This window comes from Rhopilema esculentum, chromosome 11 (assembly GCF_057945365.1).
Source record: "Rhopilema esculentum isolate cy_ngs chromosome 11, ASM5794536v1, whole genome shotgun sequence".
In the NCBI taxonomy this organism is placed as follows: Eukaryota; Metazoa; Cnidaria; class Scyphozoa; order Rhizostomeae; family Rhizostomatidae; genus Rhopilema; species Rhopilema esculentum.
In genome coordinates this window covers 1,428,243-1,443,783 of record NC_142825.1, presented here as the reverse complement: position 1 = coordinate 1,443,783, position 15,541 = coordinate 1,428,243, and the positions used below count along the sequence as shown (strand labels likewise).

General features: G+C 37.0%; 2 protein-coding genes across 2 annotated transcripts; both read left to right on the top strand.

Annotated features, from left to right (window-relative positions):
• Window positions 1-4,698: 4,698 nt before the first annotated feature.
• Window positions 4,699-6,219, top strand: LOC148958825 (uncharacterized). Its single transcript, XM_089111200.1, has one exon. The coding sequence runs from the start codon at window positions 4,699-4,701 to the stop codon at window positions 6,217-6,219; it is 1,521 nt and encodes a 506-aa protein (XP_088967326.1).
• A 2,536-nt stretch (window positions 6,220-8,755) lies between these two features.
• LOC135695689 (uncharacterized) lies at window positions 8,756-10,921 on the top strand. The gene is made up of 2 exons (XM_089111199.1): window positions 8,756-9,941; window positions 10,122-10,921. Exons 1-2 carry the CDS (start codon window positions 8,756-8,758, stop codon window positions 10,919-10,921), a joined length of 1,986 nt encoding a protein of 661 aa, XP_088967325.1.
• The last annotated feature ends 4,620 nt before the right edge of the window (window positions 10,922-15,541 follow it).

Sequence of the window (15,541 nt, the reverse complement as noted above, 5' to 3'; positions counted from 1 at the left end):
AAGATGAATGATTATTTTGGGTATATAGAGTGATGCGAATTAATAATATCATTTTTATGCGAATTCATAGAAATAGTCATCAAACCCCGCTGAACATGATATTATTATAACGTTTCCCTGTTCAAAATATCATAATGAATCCAGATCAATAATCATTTTGGGTTTATCGGACCAAGATGAATGATTATTTTGGGTATATAGAGTGATGCGAATTAATAATATCATTTTTATGCGAATTCATAGAAATAGTCATCAAACCCCGCTGAACATGATATTATTATAAGGTTTCCCTGTTCAAAATATCATAATGAATCCAGATCAATAATCATTTTGGGTTTATCGGACCAAGATAAATGATTATTTTGGGTATATAGAGTGATGCGAATTAATAATATCAATTTGATGCGAATTCATAGAAACAGTCATCAAACCCCGCTGAACATGATATTATTATAGGGTTTCCCTTTTCAAAATATCATAATGAATCCAGATCAATAATCATTTTGGGTTTATCGGACCAAGATGAATGATTATTTTGGGTATATAGAGTGATGCGAATTAATTATATCAATTTGATGCGAATTCATAGAAACAGTCATCAAACCCCGCTGAACATCATATTATTAAAGGGTTTCCCTGTTCAAAATATCATAATGAATCTAGATCAATAATTATTTTGGGTTTATCGGACCTAGATGAATGATTATTTTGGGTATATAGGGTGATGCGAATTAATAATATCAATTTGATGCGAATTCATAGAAACAGTCATCAAACCCCGCTGAACATGATATTATTATAAGGTTTCCCTTTTCAAAATATCATAATGAATCCAGATCAATAATCATTTTAGGTTTATCGGACCAAGATGAATGATTATTTTGGGTATATAGAGTGATGCGAATTAATAATATCAATTTGATGCGAATTCATAGAAACAGTCATCAAACCCCGCTGAGCATGATATTATTATAAGGTTTCCCTTTTCAAAATATCATAATGAATCCAGATCAATAACTATTTTGGGTTTATCGGACCAAGATGAATGATTATTTTGGGTATATAGAGTGATGCGAATTAATAATATCAATTTTATGCGAATTCATAGAAACAGTCATCAAACCCCGCTGAACATGATATTATTATAGGGTTTCCCTGTTCAAAATATCATAATGAATCCAGATCAATAATCATTTTGGGTTTATCGGACCAAGATGAATGATTATTTTGGGTATATAGGGTGATGCGAATTAATAATATCAATTTGATGCGAATTCATAGAAACAGTCATCAAACCCCGCTGAACATGATATTATTATAGGGTTTCCCTGTTCAAAATATTATAATGAATCCAGATCAATAATCATTTTGGGCTTATTGGACCAAGATGAATGATTATTTTGGGTATATAGGGTGATGCGAATTAATAATATCAAATTTATGCGAATTCATAGAAACAGTCATCAAACCCCGCTGAACATGAAATTATTATAGGGTTTCCCTGTTCAAAATATCATAATGAATCCAGATCAATAATCATTTTGGGTTTATCGGACCTAGATGAATTATTATTTTGGGTATATAGGGTGATGCGAATTAATAATATAAATTTGATGCGAATTCATAGAAACAGTCATCTAACCCCGCTGAACATGATATTATTATCAGCTTTCCCTTTTCAAAATATCATAATGAATCCAGATCAATAATCATTTTGGGTTTATCGGACAAGATGAATGATTATTTTGGGTTTATAGGGTGATGCGAATTAATAATATCAATTTGATGCGAATTCATAGAAACAGTCATCAAACCCCGCTGAACATGACATTATTATAGGGTTTCCCTGTTCAAAATATCATAATGAATCCAGATCAATAATCATTTTGGGTTTATCGGACCAAGATGAATGATTATTTTGGGTATATAGGGTGATGCGAATTAATAATATCAATTTTATGCGAATTCATAGAAACAGTCATCAAACCCCGCTGAACATGATATTATTATAGGGTTTCCCTGTTCAAAATATCATAATGAATCCAGATCAATAATCATTTTGGGCTTATCGGACCAAGATGAATGATTATTTTGGGTATATAGAGTGATGCGAATTAATAATATCAATTTGATGCGAATTCATAGAAACAGTCATCATACCCCGCTGAACATGATATTATTATAGGGTTTCCCTGTTCAAAATATCATAATGAATCCAGATCAATAATCATTTTGGGTTTATCGGACCAAGATGAATTATTATTTTGGGTATATAGGGTGATGCGAATTAATAATATCAATTTGATGCGAATTCATAGAAACAGTCATCAAACCCCGCTGAACATGATATTATTATAGGGTTTCCTTTTTCAAAATATCATAATGAATCCAGATCAATAATCATTTTGGGTTTATCGGACCAAGATGAATGATTATTTTGGATATATAGAGTGATGCGAATTAATAATATAAATTTGATGCGATTTCATAGAAACAGTCATCAAACCCCGCTGAACATGATATTATTATAGGGTTTCCTTTTTCAAAATATCATAGTGAATCCAGATCAATAATCATTTTGGGTTTTTCGGACCTAGATGAATGATTATTTTGGGTATGAAGGAAATCGATTAGGTCATGTGATTGATGACATGCAATTCAACTTTTTCGAAAAAAAAAAAGGCAGACAAGGAGAGACAGGACTCGCAAGATGAACGCTACGTTAGAAATTATCTCACACATGGAATATGTAAATTTAATGTAAAGTTCACAGTATCAAGAAGTCTTTTCACATATAATTATATAGAACATTCGCAGTGCTTCTTCGCCTTTGCCTTTTTATATATTTTCAATAATGAACCGGGAACCTTTCTGGAGTTTCGTCTCTATTAGAGGGACGAGGCGTTTGTACAGCGCAGGGTCATTAATTTGAAACCCCCACATTATGGTGCCGTGACGCTGGGATTCAGATTAACAAATGGCGGAGCAAGAAGCCTTGAAAAAGAAAATCAAGAAGAGAAATGGCCATCGATTAGTGATTAAAAATACTATCGCGAAAGCAAAAGAACTACTGCCACCGCCCGATGAAGACACCGCACCGCGCGCGGTGAGAGTGAAACTCGATTCACTACGTACCACAATCGAAAAGAAAAGAGAAACAATCGAGGCTTTAGACGACGAAATCGAAGATTTATATGATGATCAGGATATCGAACGAGAAATTTTGGAAAGAAGTGAACTCGAAGAAGAAATCGAAGATATATTATGCCGAATCAAAGCAATTCACGACGAAACTGAACATAGAAACACAATCACGCACGAAAATGTTTCAGGTTCAAGAGCACACGCTACAATCAAAGTGAAACTACCAAAATTATCGCTAACGATATTCGATGGAAATCCTACGCAATGGATAACATTTTGGGACAGTTTTCAATCGACAATTCATGAACATCCCGAGCTCTCTAATGTTGACAAATTGAAATACTTACAGAAGTCGTTAGTTGGAGATGCCGTGCATACGATTGCAGGATTGCAAATTACAAATGAAAATTACGATGAGGCCATACAACTTCTAGAAAAGCGTTTTGGAAACAAGCAAATCATTATATCGCGACACATCGAAAGCATTATGGATTTGCCAAAAATTATCTCGAATGAGGATTTACGAGGTTTGCGATCCTTGTATGACAAGATGGAATCAGCGACTCGCAGCTTGAAATCGATTGGAGTTTCAAGTGATAGCTATAGTGCCGTTTTATCGCCGGTAATAATGTCCAAACTACCTCAAGAATTGCGCTTGCTCGTCAGCAGAAAACTCGAAGATGAATGGGATGTTATTGGATTGTTAGAGCAACTTGGAGAAGAACTAACACTTCGCGAGAAATGTTCTCTAGCGACCATCGCAGACACCCATAGAAGCAAGGAGCCGCGCGGAGATACTAAGTATACTAAGAATTTTGATTTTCGCAGACCACAACCTACCGTGGCAACACTCATCACTGAAAACAGCCAACCTGAAAGCAGATTCATGCCAAATTGTTTGTTTTGCGGACAAAAACATTACTCGGCGAGTTGCAGTATTATTACCGATCCTGACGCGCGGAGAAAATTATTGCAAGAAAAGAGGAAATGTTTCGTTTGTTTGAAATCAGGACACAACAGTCGATCATGCACGAACAGAACACGCTGCTATTATTGTAAAGGAAAGCATCATTCTTCAATTTGTGGGTCGCGCGCACAAAATTCGTCAAATTACGCCGAAAGATCGCCTCAACATTATCGCTCTGAACAACGCGCACGTCAGCCTTACGTCGAGCCTTCACAGCAAAATGTGTCTCAAAGTCGGAATTATGTAAATACAAATTTATACACTGCTCAAGATTTTGATGATTACGCTACACTTTTACAAACGGCTAAGGCTCAAGTCCATCGCATTGATAATCAGTACAACATTTGTAATGTGAGATTGATTTTAGACTCACGCTCACAGAAAACTTATATAACTTCTCGATTAAGAGACTACAACTTCCAACGGTTAAAACGAGCAAAGTATTAATTAAAGAATTTGGAAATAACGAGGGCACACTAAAAACATGCGATACCGTTCAATTAGCTGTAAAGTGTGCAGATTTTTTAACTGTCTACATCAACGCCTATGTAGTAGATTTGATCTGCAGTCCTGTTTCAAATCAAGTAATGAATATCGCACAGTCTATGTTCCCACATTTAACAAACTTGCCATTAGCTGACAGTGGGGACGGGCTAACAGATTTAGAGGTAGATGTAATGATCGGAGCTGATTTCGTGCATTGCTTTTTGCTTGATAAAGTCGTACGGGGGAACCAGCCGCTCAGTCCGGTTGCAATTCTTACTCGTTTTGGATTTGTTCTGAGCGGTCCAGTTCCAGTCTCAGCTCAAACTAGCTGTACATCAAACATAACTGTAGCCCATACTTTAAAAACTGGCTCAATTATTGTTGAAAATCAATGCGAAATAACTCGAGAAATTAAGGAATTTTGGGACCGCGAGAACATAGGTGTCAAATCAAATCAACCTCAATCTGAAACTGACGCTCTTATGAATGATAAAATAACATTTGATGGTAAACGATATGAAGTTTCATTACCAGTTAAGGAGTCGCATCCAGTAATTCCAGATAACTTTAATGTCGCAAAAACTCGATTAAATTCGCAACTTAATCGTTTGAAATCTAAACCTGAACTTTTCGCGCAATATAACGCTGTTATTAAAGAACAATCGAATTCAGGCATAATCGAGCGCGTAGATGAAGAAGATGATGACGCCAATCTAGGTTCCAAACATTACATTCCACATACCGGTGTCGTAAAACAGGAAAGAAAAACTACGAAACTGCGGGTAGTTTACGATGCTAGCTCTAAAGCTGCAGGCGAAGTGAGCTTAAACGAATGCTTACATTCTGGGCCAAACTTGATTCCACTCATTTTCGACGTTTTGCTACGATTTAGAATGCAAAAAGTTGCACTTATTGGTGACATGGAAAAAGCATTTTTGCAAATTTCGATCGATCCTAAACAAAGAGATCTTTTACGCTTTTTATGGATGGAAGACGCAAATATTGATAATCCGAAAATTGCCAAATTCAGATTCGCTCGACTCCCTTTCGGCCTAACTTGCTCGCCGTTCATTTTAAACGCGACTATAAGGTATCATTTAAAAAGATACGAAGAATCTGATCCTAAATTCGTTTGCAATGTTGTTAAATCTCTATACGTAGATGATTACGCATGCGCATTTGCATCACAAGATGAAGCCTTCGAAGTTTACGAGAAACTTAAGCGTTGTTTTAAGGAAGGAGGTTTTAACATGAGAAAATGGGCCTCAAACGATCAAGGTCTACTCGATCGCATTCACCAGTCCGAAAAAATTTTTACTGGTGCAGAAAAATTAACTGTTTTGGACAGTAATGTATCTAAAACTGAAGAAAATTCAATCAAAACGAACGAGGATAAAGAGTCAAATGTATTGGGGATAACATGGAATCAAAAATCGGACACGTTTAAATTCGATTTAACCAACGTGTTTAATTCCACCGCGCGGGAGCTTATTACAAAGCGTCACATATTGAGTAGCATCGCGCGAATTTACGATCCGCTAGGGCTATTGTGTCCAGCCATGTTACCGCTAAAGCAATTATTTCAGGTTGTCTGCAAACTAAAAGTAAATCGACGTTGCTAAAACGAGGAACAAGCGGAACAACCTAGTAACAAGCGGAACAACCCAGTAACAACCCAGGAACAAGCGGAACAACCCAGTAACAACCCAGGAACAAGCAGAACAACCCAGTAACAAGCGGAAATGTGAAGTTATTGTTTTGTAAATAACACATGGGGGCGTTTATAAGCCAACTCTCTAAAGTTCGTGTGGGCTAGCACGTGCACTATCAAGAGGCCGTCAAACATTTCCGTTATGTAATTTTTTGGCAGTTCGCGGCCATTTTCTCTCCTTTTCACACAACCGTACATAGTTTGATGGATCAGAAAACCTGTCGTTGTGGTTTTTCACTCGAATCAAACACCGACATAGCAAGGCAAGGGCTGGTACACAAAAAGCCCAAATTGAGGGGTCGAAAATTGAGGTGGGGGATAATATTTAGAATATATTAATGGCAACCGAAGGGGCAAAAGGACGGGGGGGTGTGGGGGTGTCACACCTCCCCAATAGTATCTCAATGAGAAATTTCAGGTAAAATCTCAATAAACTAACAACAAATGTTGCCAAGTTTGTACGAGAAATAATCAGACAAGGCAAAAAATTGGAACTTCTCCTGTGAACTGAATCGAAACTCCATTTCTAGGCATAGATTTTTACTCATTACTTTTGATTGTACACTATTAATTGTCGCATTTTTTATGTTCAAAATACAGTCACACAAAAATGAAAAAAATAGAATGATATCTATAAACCTACATTTTCAGTAGAGATTCTTCCGAGTTTCTTGTGAGTTAATAACAATCTTAAAAGTACGTCTATTGGGATGAAGATAGATTTTCAAAAATTAATAAACGAGGAAGAGGGCCTCTTCAGTTTTCAACTTCAGAGTAAGCCTTTATCTGATTTGCATTTAAACATCTCTATACGGCAATCTGGGACTAGACCCCCTTCCCCCCTTAGAAATTTTTTCTATGCCTGATTAATGCCTTCACGGAGGCCCTTAGACATAGAGGGTAAATTTATTGAAAATAGCAAAAGTATGCAAAAAAGACGATTGCAAGAAATGACTGGAAGAAATGTTCTAAAACGCATTTTGAGCTACCATAAAAGCTCTATTAAGCCCCCCTCTCTATTAAGTCCCCCCTTATCAAGCAAAAACTTTAAATAAGCCTCCCCTCTCTATTAAGCCCCCCCCCTCTCTAGCCTTTGATGTCAAACACAGAAAACATACGCATTTAACCATTGTATTTTTCATGAAACTGAGTTGATATTAACGTTTGAAAAGTTGTTGTAGCAGTAACTATATTAACTTTTCTTGTTATATTAATGTTGTAATTACGTTAGAGGCCATCTTGGCCTAGATACCTTTTTAATAAAAAAAAGCAAGTAGCCTGTTTACTTCATTGTTGTTAATTTCAAATATTTATTGTTAATTTCTCTTACAACTTATAATTTGGATTAAAGAAGAAGTCAACTTTCCGCCTCAGTAAAATTATTTCTGGGCAAACCATCAGTTTCTCGTAGGTACATCAAAGTCATTTTCTCCCCAGGCGATTGAATGGCGCAGTATCGTGAACTAATGATGGCAAGGTGACAAACACGCAACCAATGTTTGGCGTTTTCATCATCATCATAAAAAAATTAATTTATCTAAATACACTTAGTTGAAGAGCCATTCTTACATCAGCTATTTACGTTAATCGAGTGCTTCTTCTTACAAACATAATAAGCAACAATTTGCAGCAGATAAAACAACAGTAGCAACATAAAAAATGCGACAATTAAAAGTGTACAATCAAAAGTAATGAGTAAAAAATCTATGCCTAGAAATGGAGTTTCGATTCAGTTCACAGGAGAAGTTCCAATTTTTTGCCTTGTCTGATTATTTCTCGTACAAACTTGGCAACATTTGTTGTTAGTTTATTGAGATTTTACCTGAAATTTCTCATTGAGATACTATCGGGGAGGTGTGACACCCCCACACCCCCCGGTCCTTTTGCCCCTTCGGTTGCCATTAATATATTCTAAATATTATCCCCCACCTCAATTTACGACCCCTCAATTTGGGCTTTTTGTGTACCAGCCCTTGCCTTGCTATGTCGGTGTTTGATTCGAGTGAAAAACCACAACGACAGGTTTTCTGATCCATCAAACTATGTACGGTTGTGTGAAAAGGAGGGAAAATGGCCGCGAATTGCCAAAAAATTACATAACGGAAGTGTTTGACGGCCTCTTGATAGTGCACGTGCTAGCCCACACGAACTTTAGAGAGTTGGCTTATAAACGCCCCCATGTGTTATTTACAAAACAATAACTTCACATTTCCGCTTGTTACTGGGTTGTTCTGCTTGTTCCTGGGTTGTTACTGGGTTGTTCCGCTTGTTCCTGGGTTGTTACTGGGTTGTTCCGCTTGTTACTAGGTTGTTCCGCTTGTTCCTCGTTTTAGCAACGTCGAAAAGTAAGTTGGGATTCGCAATTACCAGAGGAATTTTGTCAAAGGTGGTGTGATTTTAGTCGAGACCTTTCCGCTAATCCGACTATTCAAATAGAACGCTGCATAATGGGACACCTGGGAAGCAATGACGCATTATCCTTGGAAATTCACGGTTTCGCGGATGCGAGTAAATCGGCTTATGGCGCTGTTGTTTATTTAAGAATTAACACAAACAAGGACTCAATTGTCAAACTGATTGCAGCCAAATCCAAAATTGCCCCACTGAAAGGTGAAACTATACCACGCTTAGAATTAATGGCAGCCTTGACGCTAGCTCAATTAATATCCTCAGTTCACAAAGCACTGAGCAATTCTTGTGACATTCGAAACATATTTTGTTGGTCTGATTCTCAAGTAGTTTTGTATTGGATCCACGACGACACAAAACTTCAAACACCGTTTGTTCAAAGTCGTTTAAAACAAGTAAGGTCGTTAATCGCGAAAGAAAAATGGGGTTACTGCCCTTCTCACACAAATCCGGCAGATATCGTTTCGAGGGGTATTGCCTTCTCAAAATTATCAAAAAGTAGCCTTTGGTGGAATGGACCAGAGTTCCTCACAAAGAAAGCAGAACACTGGCCTAAATTCGAAATGTCTCAAGAAAACAAAATTAAACAAAACGTTTCACAACACGAAGAAAGCTCGAATGTTTTGATTTCAACAGCTAAACCTGTCGTTAGCTTAAACTCAGTTATTCCTTGTGAAAATTTCAGCAATTTTGACAAACTAATTCGCGTTACGACGCTCGTTTTCAAGTTTATTAAGTTACTCCGTCGAGAAATCTCAAATGAAACACGGGAAGAAATGTATCCATCCGTAATTACTAACGAAGTTAAAAACCGCTGGGCCATAGAAGCTCAACGTTTATTCGAAAATGACCAAAGTTTCAAGGAAACAAAGAAAAACTTGCGAGTGTCTTCGGATTCACAAGGGGTTTTACGTGTAGGAGGTAGAATTGACAACGCCCCTTTACCATACGAAACCAAGTATCCGGTCTTGTTGCCAAGGGGACATCATCTTTCACGTTTAATTGTCACAAAAAGTCATGAAACTGTAAAACACAACGGGGTAAGAGAAACTTTAACGGAACTTCGATCTGAATATTGGATAAGCAAAGGTCGGCAACTAGTTAAATCTATTTTATCGAAATGCGTTACGTGTAAGGAAATGATTGGAAAGCCGTATGATACACCTTCCGCTCCTCCGTTGCCACCTTATCGTGTATCTCAAGACGCTGCATTTTCGCAAATCGGTATAGATTTCGCAGGACCCTTATTCGTTCGCGACATTTACAACAATGATAATCAATCTTATAAATGCTAAATTGCCTTGTTTTCATGTGCTAGTACGAGAGCAATACATTTAGAACTCGTTCCAGATCTTCGTGGAAGTACCTTCATTCGTGCGTTGAAACGATTCATATCTCGTCCAGGCATACCAGCGCGAATTTTGTCAGATAATGGAAAAACATTCATCGATTGTGCTGTGCAAAAATTTGTAAATAGTAAAGGTATTGTTTGGAGATTCAATATTCCGAAAGCGAGTTGGTGGGGTGGTATATTCGAAATTATGGTAAAACTAACAAAACGATGTTTGAGAAAAACGCTAAAAAACGCTCTCTTGACTTACGAAGAATTAGAAACCGTTCTAATTGAGACTGAAGCGATACTAAACTCGCGCCCGCTTACCTTCGTTTATGAAGACGTAACCCAGACGCCATTAACTCCATCGTGCCTAGTTACAGGTCGCCGATTACTCGATAAACACGAAATTACGCAAAACAACGCAGATTCGGATAAAACTACACTAACTAGACGCGCGAAATATCTCGAAACACTTCTTGGGAGATTCGTTACACAGTGGAAAAAAGAATATTTGACTTCGCTTCGTGAAAGATATACTTCAAAAGGAAAACAATTACGAAGGATTCCAAAACAAGGAGATATAGTTACGATTCACAACGATAAAACGCCGAGACAGAAATGGAAACTCGGAAAAATCACGCGACTCCTACCAGGGCGAGACAACATTGTACGTGCAGCAGAAGTACGCACAACAGACAATTCGGGGAAAGTCGTAGTTTTGAAACGCTCGATACAGCACTTGTATCCTATAGAGGTTCAAGATTCGTTAGAACAAGTTGATCAAGACAAAGTACCAGAAGAAGAAGAGGATGTACAAATCGCAATGATACGTGATGAAGATGTTACCACTTTTATTAAAGGACGCTAATGAATCCCTTTTTTTCATTGTAATATGTATTCATGTAAATTCAACATCGTTTTTTGATTGATCGAGTAATCAATCAAAGGGGGGAGGATGAAGGAAATCGATTAGGTCATGTGATTGATGACATGCAATTCAACTTTTTCGAAAAAAAAAAGGCAGACAAGGAGAGACACGACTCGCAAGATGAACGCTACGTTAGAAATTATCTCACACATGGAATATGTAAATTTAATGTAAAGTTCACAGTATCAAGAAGTCTTTTCACATATAATTATATAGAACATTCGCAGTGCTTCTTCGCCTTTGTCTTTTTATATATTTTCAATAATGAACCGGGAACCTTTCTGGAGTTTCGTCTCTATTAGAGGGACGAGGCGTTTGTACAGCGCAGGGTCATTAATTTGAAACCCCCACAGGGTATATAGGGTGATGCGAATTAATAATATCAATTTTATGCGAATTCATAGAAACAGTCATCAAACCCCGCTGAACATGATATTATTATAGGGTTTCCCTGTTCAAAATATCATAATGAATCCAGATCAATAATCATTTTGGGTTTATCAGACCAAGATGAATGATTATTTTGGGTATATAGGGTGATGCGAATTAATAATATTAATTTTATACGAATTCATAGAAACAGTCATCAAACCCCGCTGAACATGATATTATTTTAGGGTTTCCCTTTTCAAAATATCATAATGAATCCAGATCAATAATCATTTTGGGTTTATCGGACCAATATTGTAATGTATTAGGCATAAACCATTTTATACTAGCCTCGGATTAGAGTTGATAGATTAGATTAGATCAGGGTTGGAGTGAAAACATGGCGTCTTGTCTCGTGTGCTCTCTAGGTCTAGCGTTAGGTCGCAGCGGATCTTAGGCATCGCGCGCGCATACACAACATATTATGGCGACGAGTTATCTAAAGAACCCAAAGAAGAATTAGAAAGTAATAATTTCGACAAGAGAATACGAAATATGGAAGAAAACGATAATCAAATAGGCCAGGCGCAGCAACCTCAACCAGTATCGATTCAGTTACCTCCAGTTAAGGAATTTGATCCAAAAGGAGATCCTTCCACGGTAAGTCAAAGATGGCAAAAATGGAAGAAATCGTTCGTTTATTTTCTGAATGCAACAGGTATTCAAAATGATAGCCAAAAGAGGGCAACACTTTTGCATCTTGTAGGAGATGAAGTGCAAGACATATTTGAAACATTAGGTGAGGTAGGCACAACATATGACTAGGCAGTGAATAAGTTAGATAGTCATTTTGATATCAAGAAGAATATTCCATTTGAAAGATGTGTATTTCATGAAACAGGTCAAGAAACAGGAGAGAACATAGATTCATATGTCACTAGGTTGAAAAAGTTAATCATTCATTGTGAATATGGTGATGCAACACAAGATGAGATAAGAGATCAAGTAATAGCAAAATGCAAATGAAGTAAGCTTAGAAAAAGATTGCTACAAGAGCCAGATCTCACATTAGATAAAGTTCTAACAATAGGAAAGCTCGTGGAACAATCAGACCTTCAGACAAAGAAGATAGAACAACAAAATGGTGCAGGCTCATCAGCTGACACAATGAAAGAATCTTTCTCAGACCTGAATAAAATAAGGCCAAATAAACACCAGTTCAAAGGTAGGCAAGCAAACAGAAATCAAAAATACACTCAACAAAGGGAACAATGTGGAAGATGTGGAATGAAAAATCACAACAGTAAAGACTGTAGAGTGACAAAAGGAAAAAAGTGCATGAAATGTGGAATTATGGGACACTTTGGAAAATGCTGCAAGACCAAAAATCCAAATAAACCAGAAAATCATCAAGTGAGAGCAAGTGAAGTCACAACAGAAAGTTCAAGTGATGATGAAACATCAGTATTCAAAATTGGAAGCAAGGAAAGACCAGTATATCCAGTCTATATAGATGGCACACCAATAAATATGCTCATTGACAGTGGATCAACATTGAACATCATTGATGAGATATCATTTCAGAAATTGCCAAAAGAACCACAACTTAAAAGCAGCAAGACTAAGATATTCACTTATCTAGGCAAAGAACCATTGAAACTAAAAGGAACATTCAGAGCAAAAGCTGAAGCATTTGGGAAAGAAACCCAAGCAAAATTCTATGTCACAAAAGGTTCAGGAGGAGCATTGCTAGGACAAAAGACAGCAGAAAAGCTTGATATTTTAAGAGTAGGCCCAGTTCTAGGTTCTAAAGCAGATCCAACAAATTCACTTCACAAATCAGTAAATGAAATCATTCAAGAAAAGCCAACTGAACACAGAATAGATCCTAAGATTCAGAAAGTTCTGGACAACAACAGAGAAGTATTTGAAGGCATGGGTAAATTCAAAGACTACAAGTAAAAACTACATATTGATAAAAATGTCATTCCTGTTCAGCAGCCAATCAGAAGATTACCATATTATACAAGAAAGAAAGTTTCTGCAGAACTAGAAAGATTGTTGAAAAATGACTGCATAGAGAAAGTTAAAGGTCCGAGTACCTGGATAAACCCAATAGTAGTAGTACCAAAGCCAAATGGAACCATAAGATTATGTTTAGATATGAGAAGAACCAATGAAGCCATAGTAAGAGAAAGACACCAGATTCCAAAAGTTGAAGAAATCCTCCCAGAGTTGCATAATGCAAAATACTTTTCAAAGATTGATTTAAAAGAAGGGTATCATTAACTAGAGTTAGCAGAGGAATCAAGGCACATAACAACATTTCTAACACATGAAGGTTGTTTTCAATCAAAACGTCTTGTGTATGGAGCCAGTTCAGCCTTTGAGCAGTTTCAGAAGGTTATTGAGCAAAGCATTGCAGGTTGCCCAGGCACAAGGTCAATATCAGATGACATTCTGATATGGTCATCGAGTAGAGATGAAATGGCAGAGCGTCTTGACACGCTATTCAAAGCATTGCATGCCAGAAACTTAAAGATCAATCCAAAGAAATGTGTATTTGGAACAACAAAGCTCACATTTGCAGGATATTGTCTAACAAACAAAGGAATTCATCCAGATAAATCCAAAGTGAATGCAGTCAACAATGCCAAAGTCCCAACAAATGCAACAGAAGTAAGAAGTTTCCTAGGTCTAGTCAACTTTTGTTCACACTTTATCAAAGACTATGCTCTACTTACAGAACCTCTGAGGAAACTCACCAGAAAGGAAACTACATTCGCATGGAACAAGGAACAACAAGCAAGTTTCACAAAGTTAAAGTAAAGCCTTACAAATGCAAGCACGATGGCTTATTACCAGCCTCATGCAGACACAAAAGTTATTGTAGATGCTTCACCAGTAGGACTAGGAGCAATCCTTACTCAAAAACAACAAGATGGACAATTCAAGCCAGTTGCTTATGCATCACATGCATTAAGCCCAACAGAACAAAGATATTCTCAGACAGAAAGAGAAGGCTTAGCCGCATTTTGGTCAACACAGAAGTTTCATTACTATTTGTATGACAGAGAATTTACAATAGTAACTGACCACAAACCACTTGAAAAACTATTATCAGCAAGAGGAAGCCCTACACCAAGATTGCAAAGATGGTTACTAAAAATGCAACCATACAAGTTCACTGTTCAATTTGAACCAGGACACACAAATGCATCTGATGTACTATCTCGTTCACCTTTACCAGCTACAGGAGAAAAGTTAAGTGATGATACAGAACATTTCATCAACTCAATTGTTTATGATGCTATTCCTAAATCAGTCACAATAGAGGAAATTCAAGAAATGTCAAGAAATGATGAAATATTGAAAAACATCAAAGAACAGATCAAATCAGAGAAATGGTCAAAAAAGTCCACAATACAAACCATATTTTCTGAACCGGAAAGACCTCTGGATCAAAGATGATATTATTTTAAAAGGCACAAAGCTAATAATTCCCACAGATCTAAGACAAAGAATACTTGCCACAGCACACCAACATCACTTAGGCATTGTGAAAACTAAAGGATTACTTAGAGAAAAAGTATGGTGGCCAGGAATAGATCAAGAAGTGGAAAACTTGATAAAACATTGCCATGCATGTCAAGTAACAGGATCCAATAAAGTCAATTTTGAACCACTTGAGGTAACAAAGATACCCTCAACAAATTGGCACACAGTAGCTTTGGACATTCAAGGACCATATCCAACAAAGGATTACTTAATAGCACTCATAGACTACAGATCAAGATACCCAGTAGTTGCACAAGTCAAAACTATCAACACAAAGACGGTAATCAAAGCATTAGATAAGATATTTTCTATGTTTGGTTACGTGCACAAATTAGTTGCTGACAATGGAAAACAGTTCATTTCAGACGAATTCAAACAGTACCTCAAACAACATGGGATAAAGCTAAGGAATGTGACACCGTATTCACCATGGGTCAACGGTGAAGTTGAAAGATTCAACAGATCACTCAAAAAGGCAAATCAATGTGCACATGCAGAAGGAAAAGATTGGAGAGAAGAGCTGAACAAGTTTCTACTTCTCTACAGAACAACCCCACATGCAACAACAGGACAGTGCCCAGCTACAATATTTTTTGGACGTGGTATCAAGAATGACATACCAGAATATGCAAA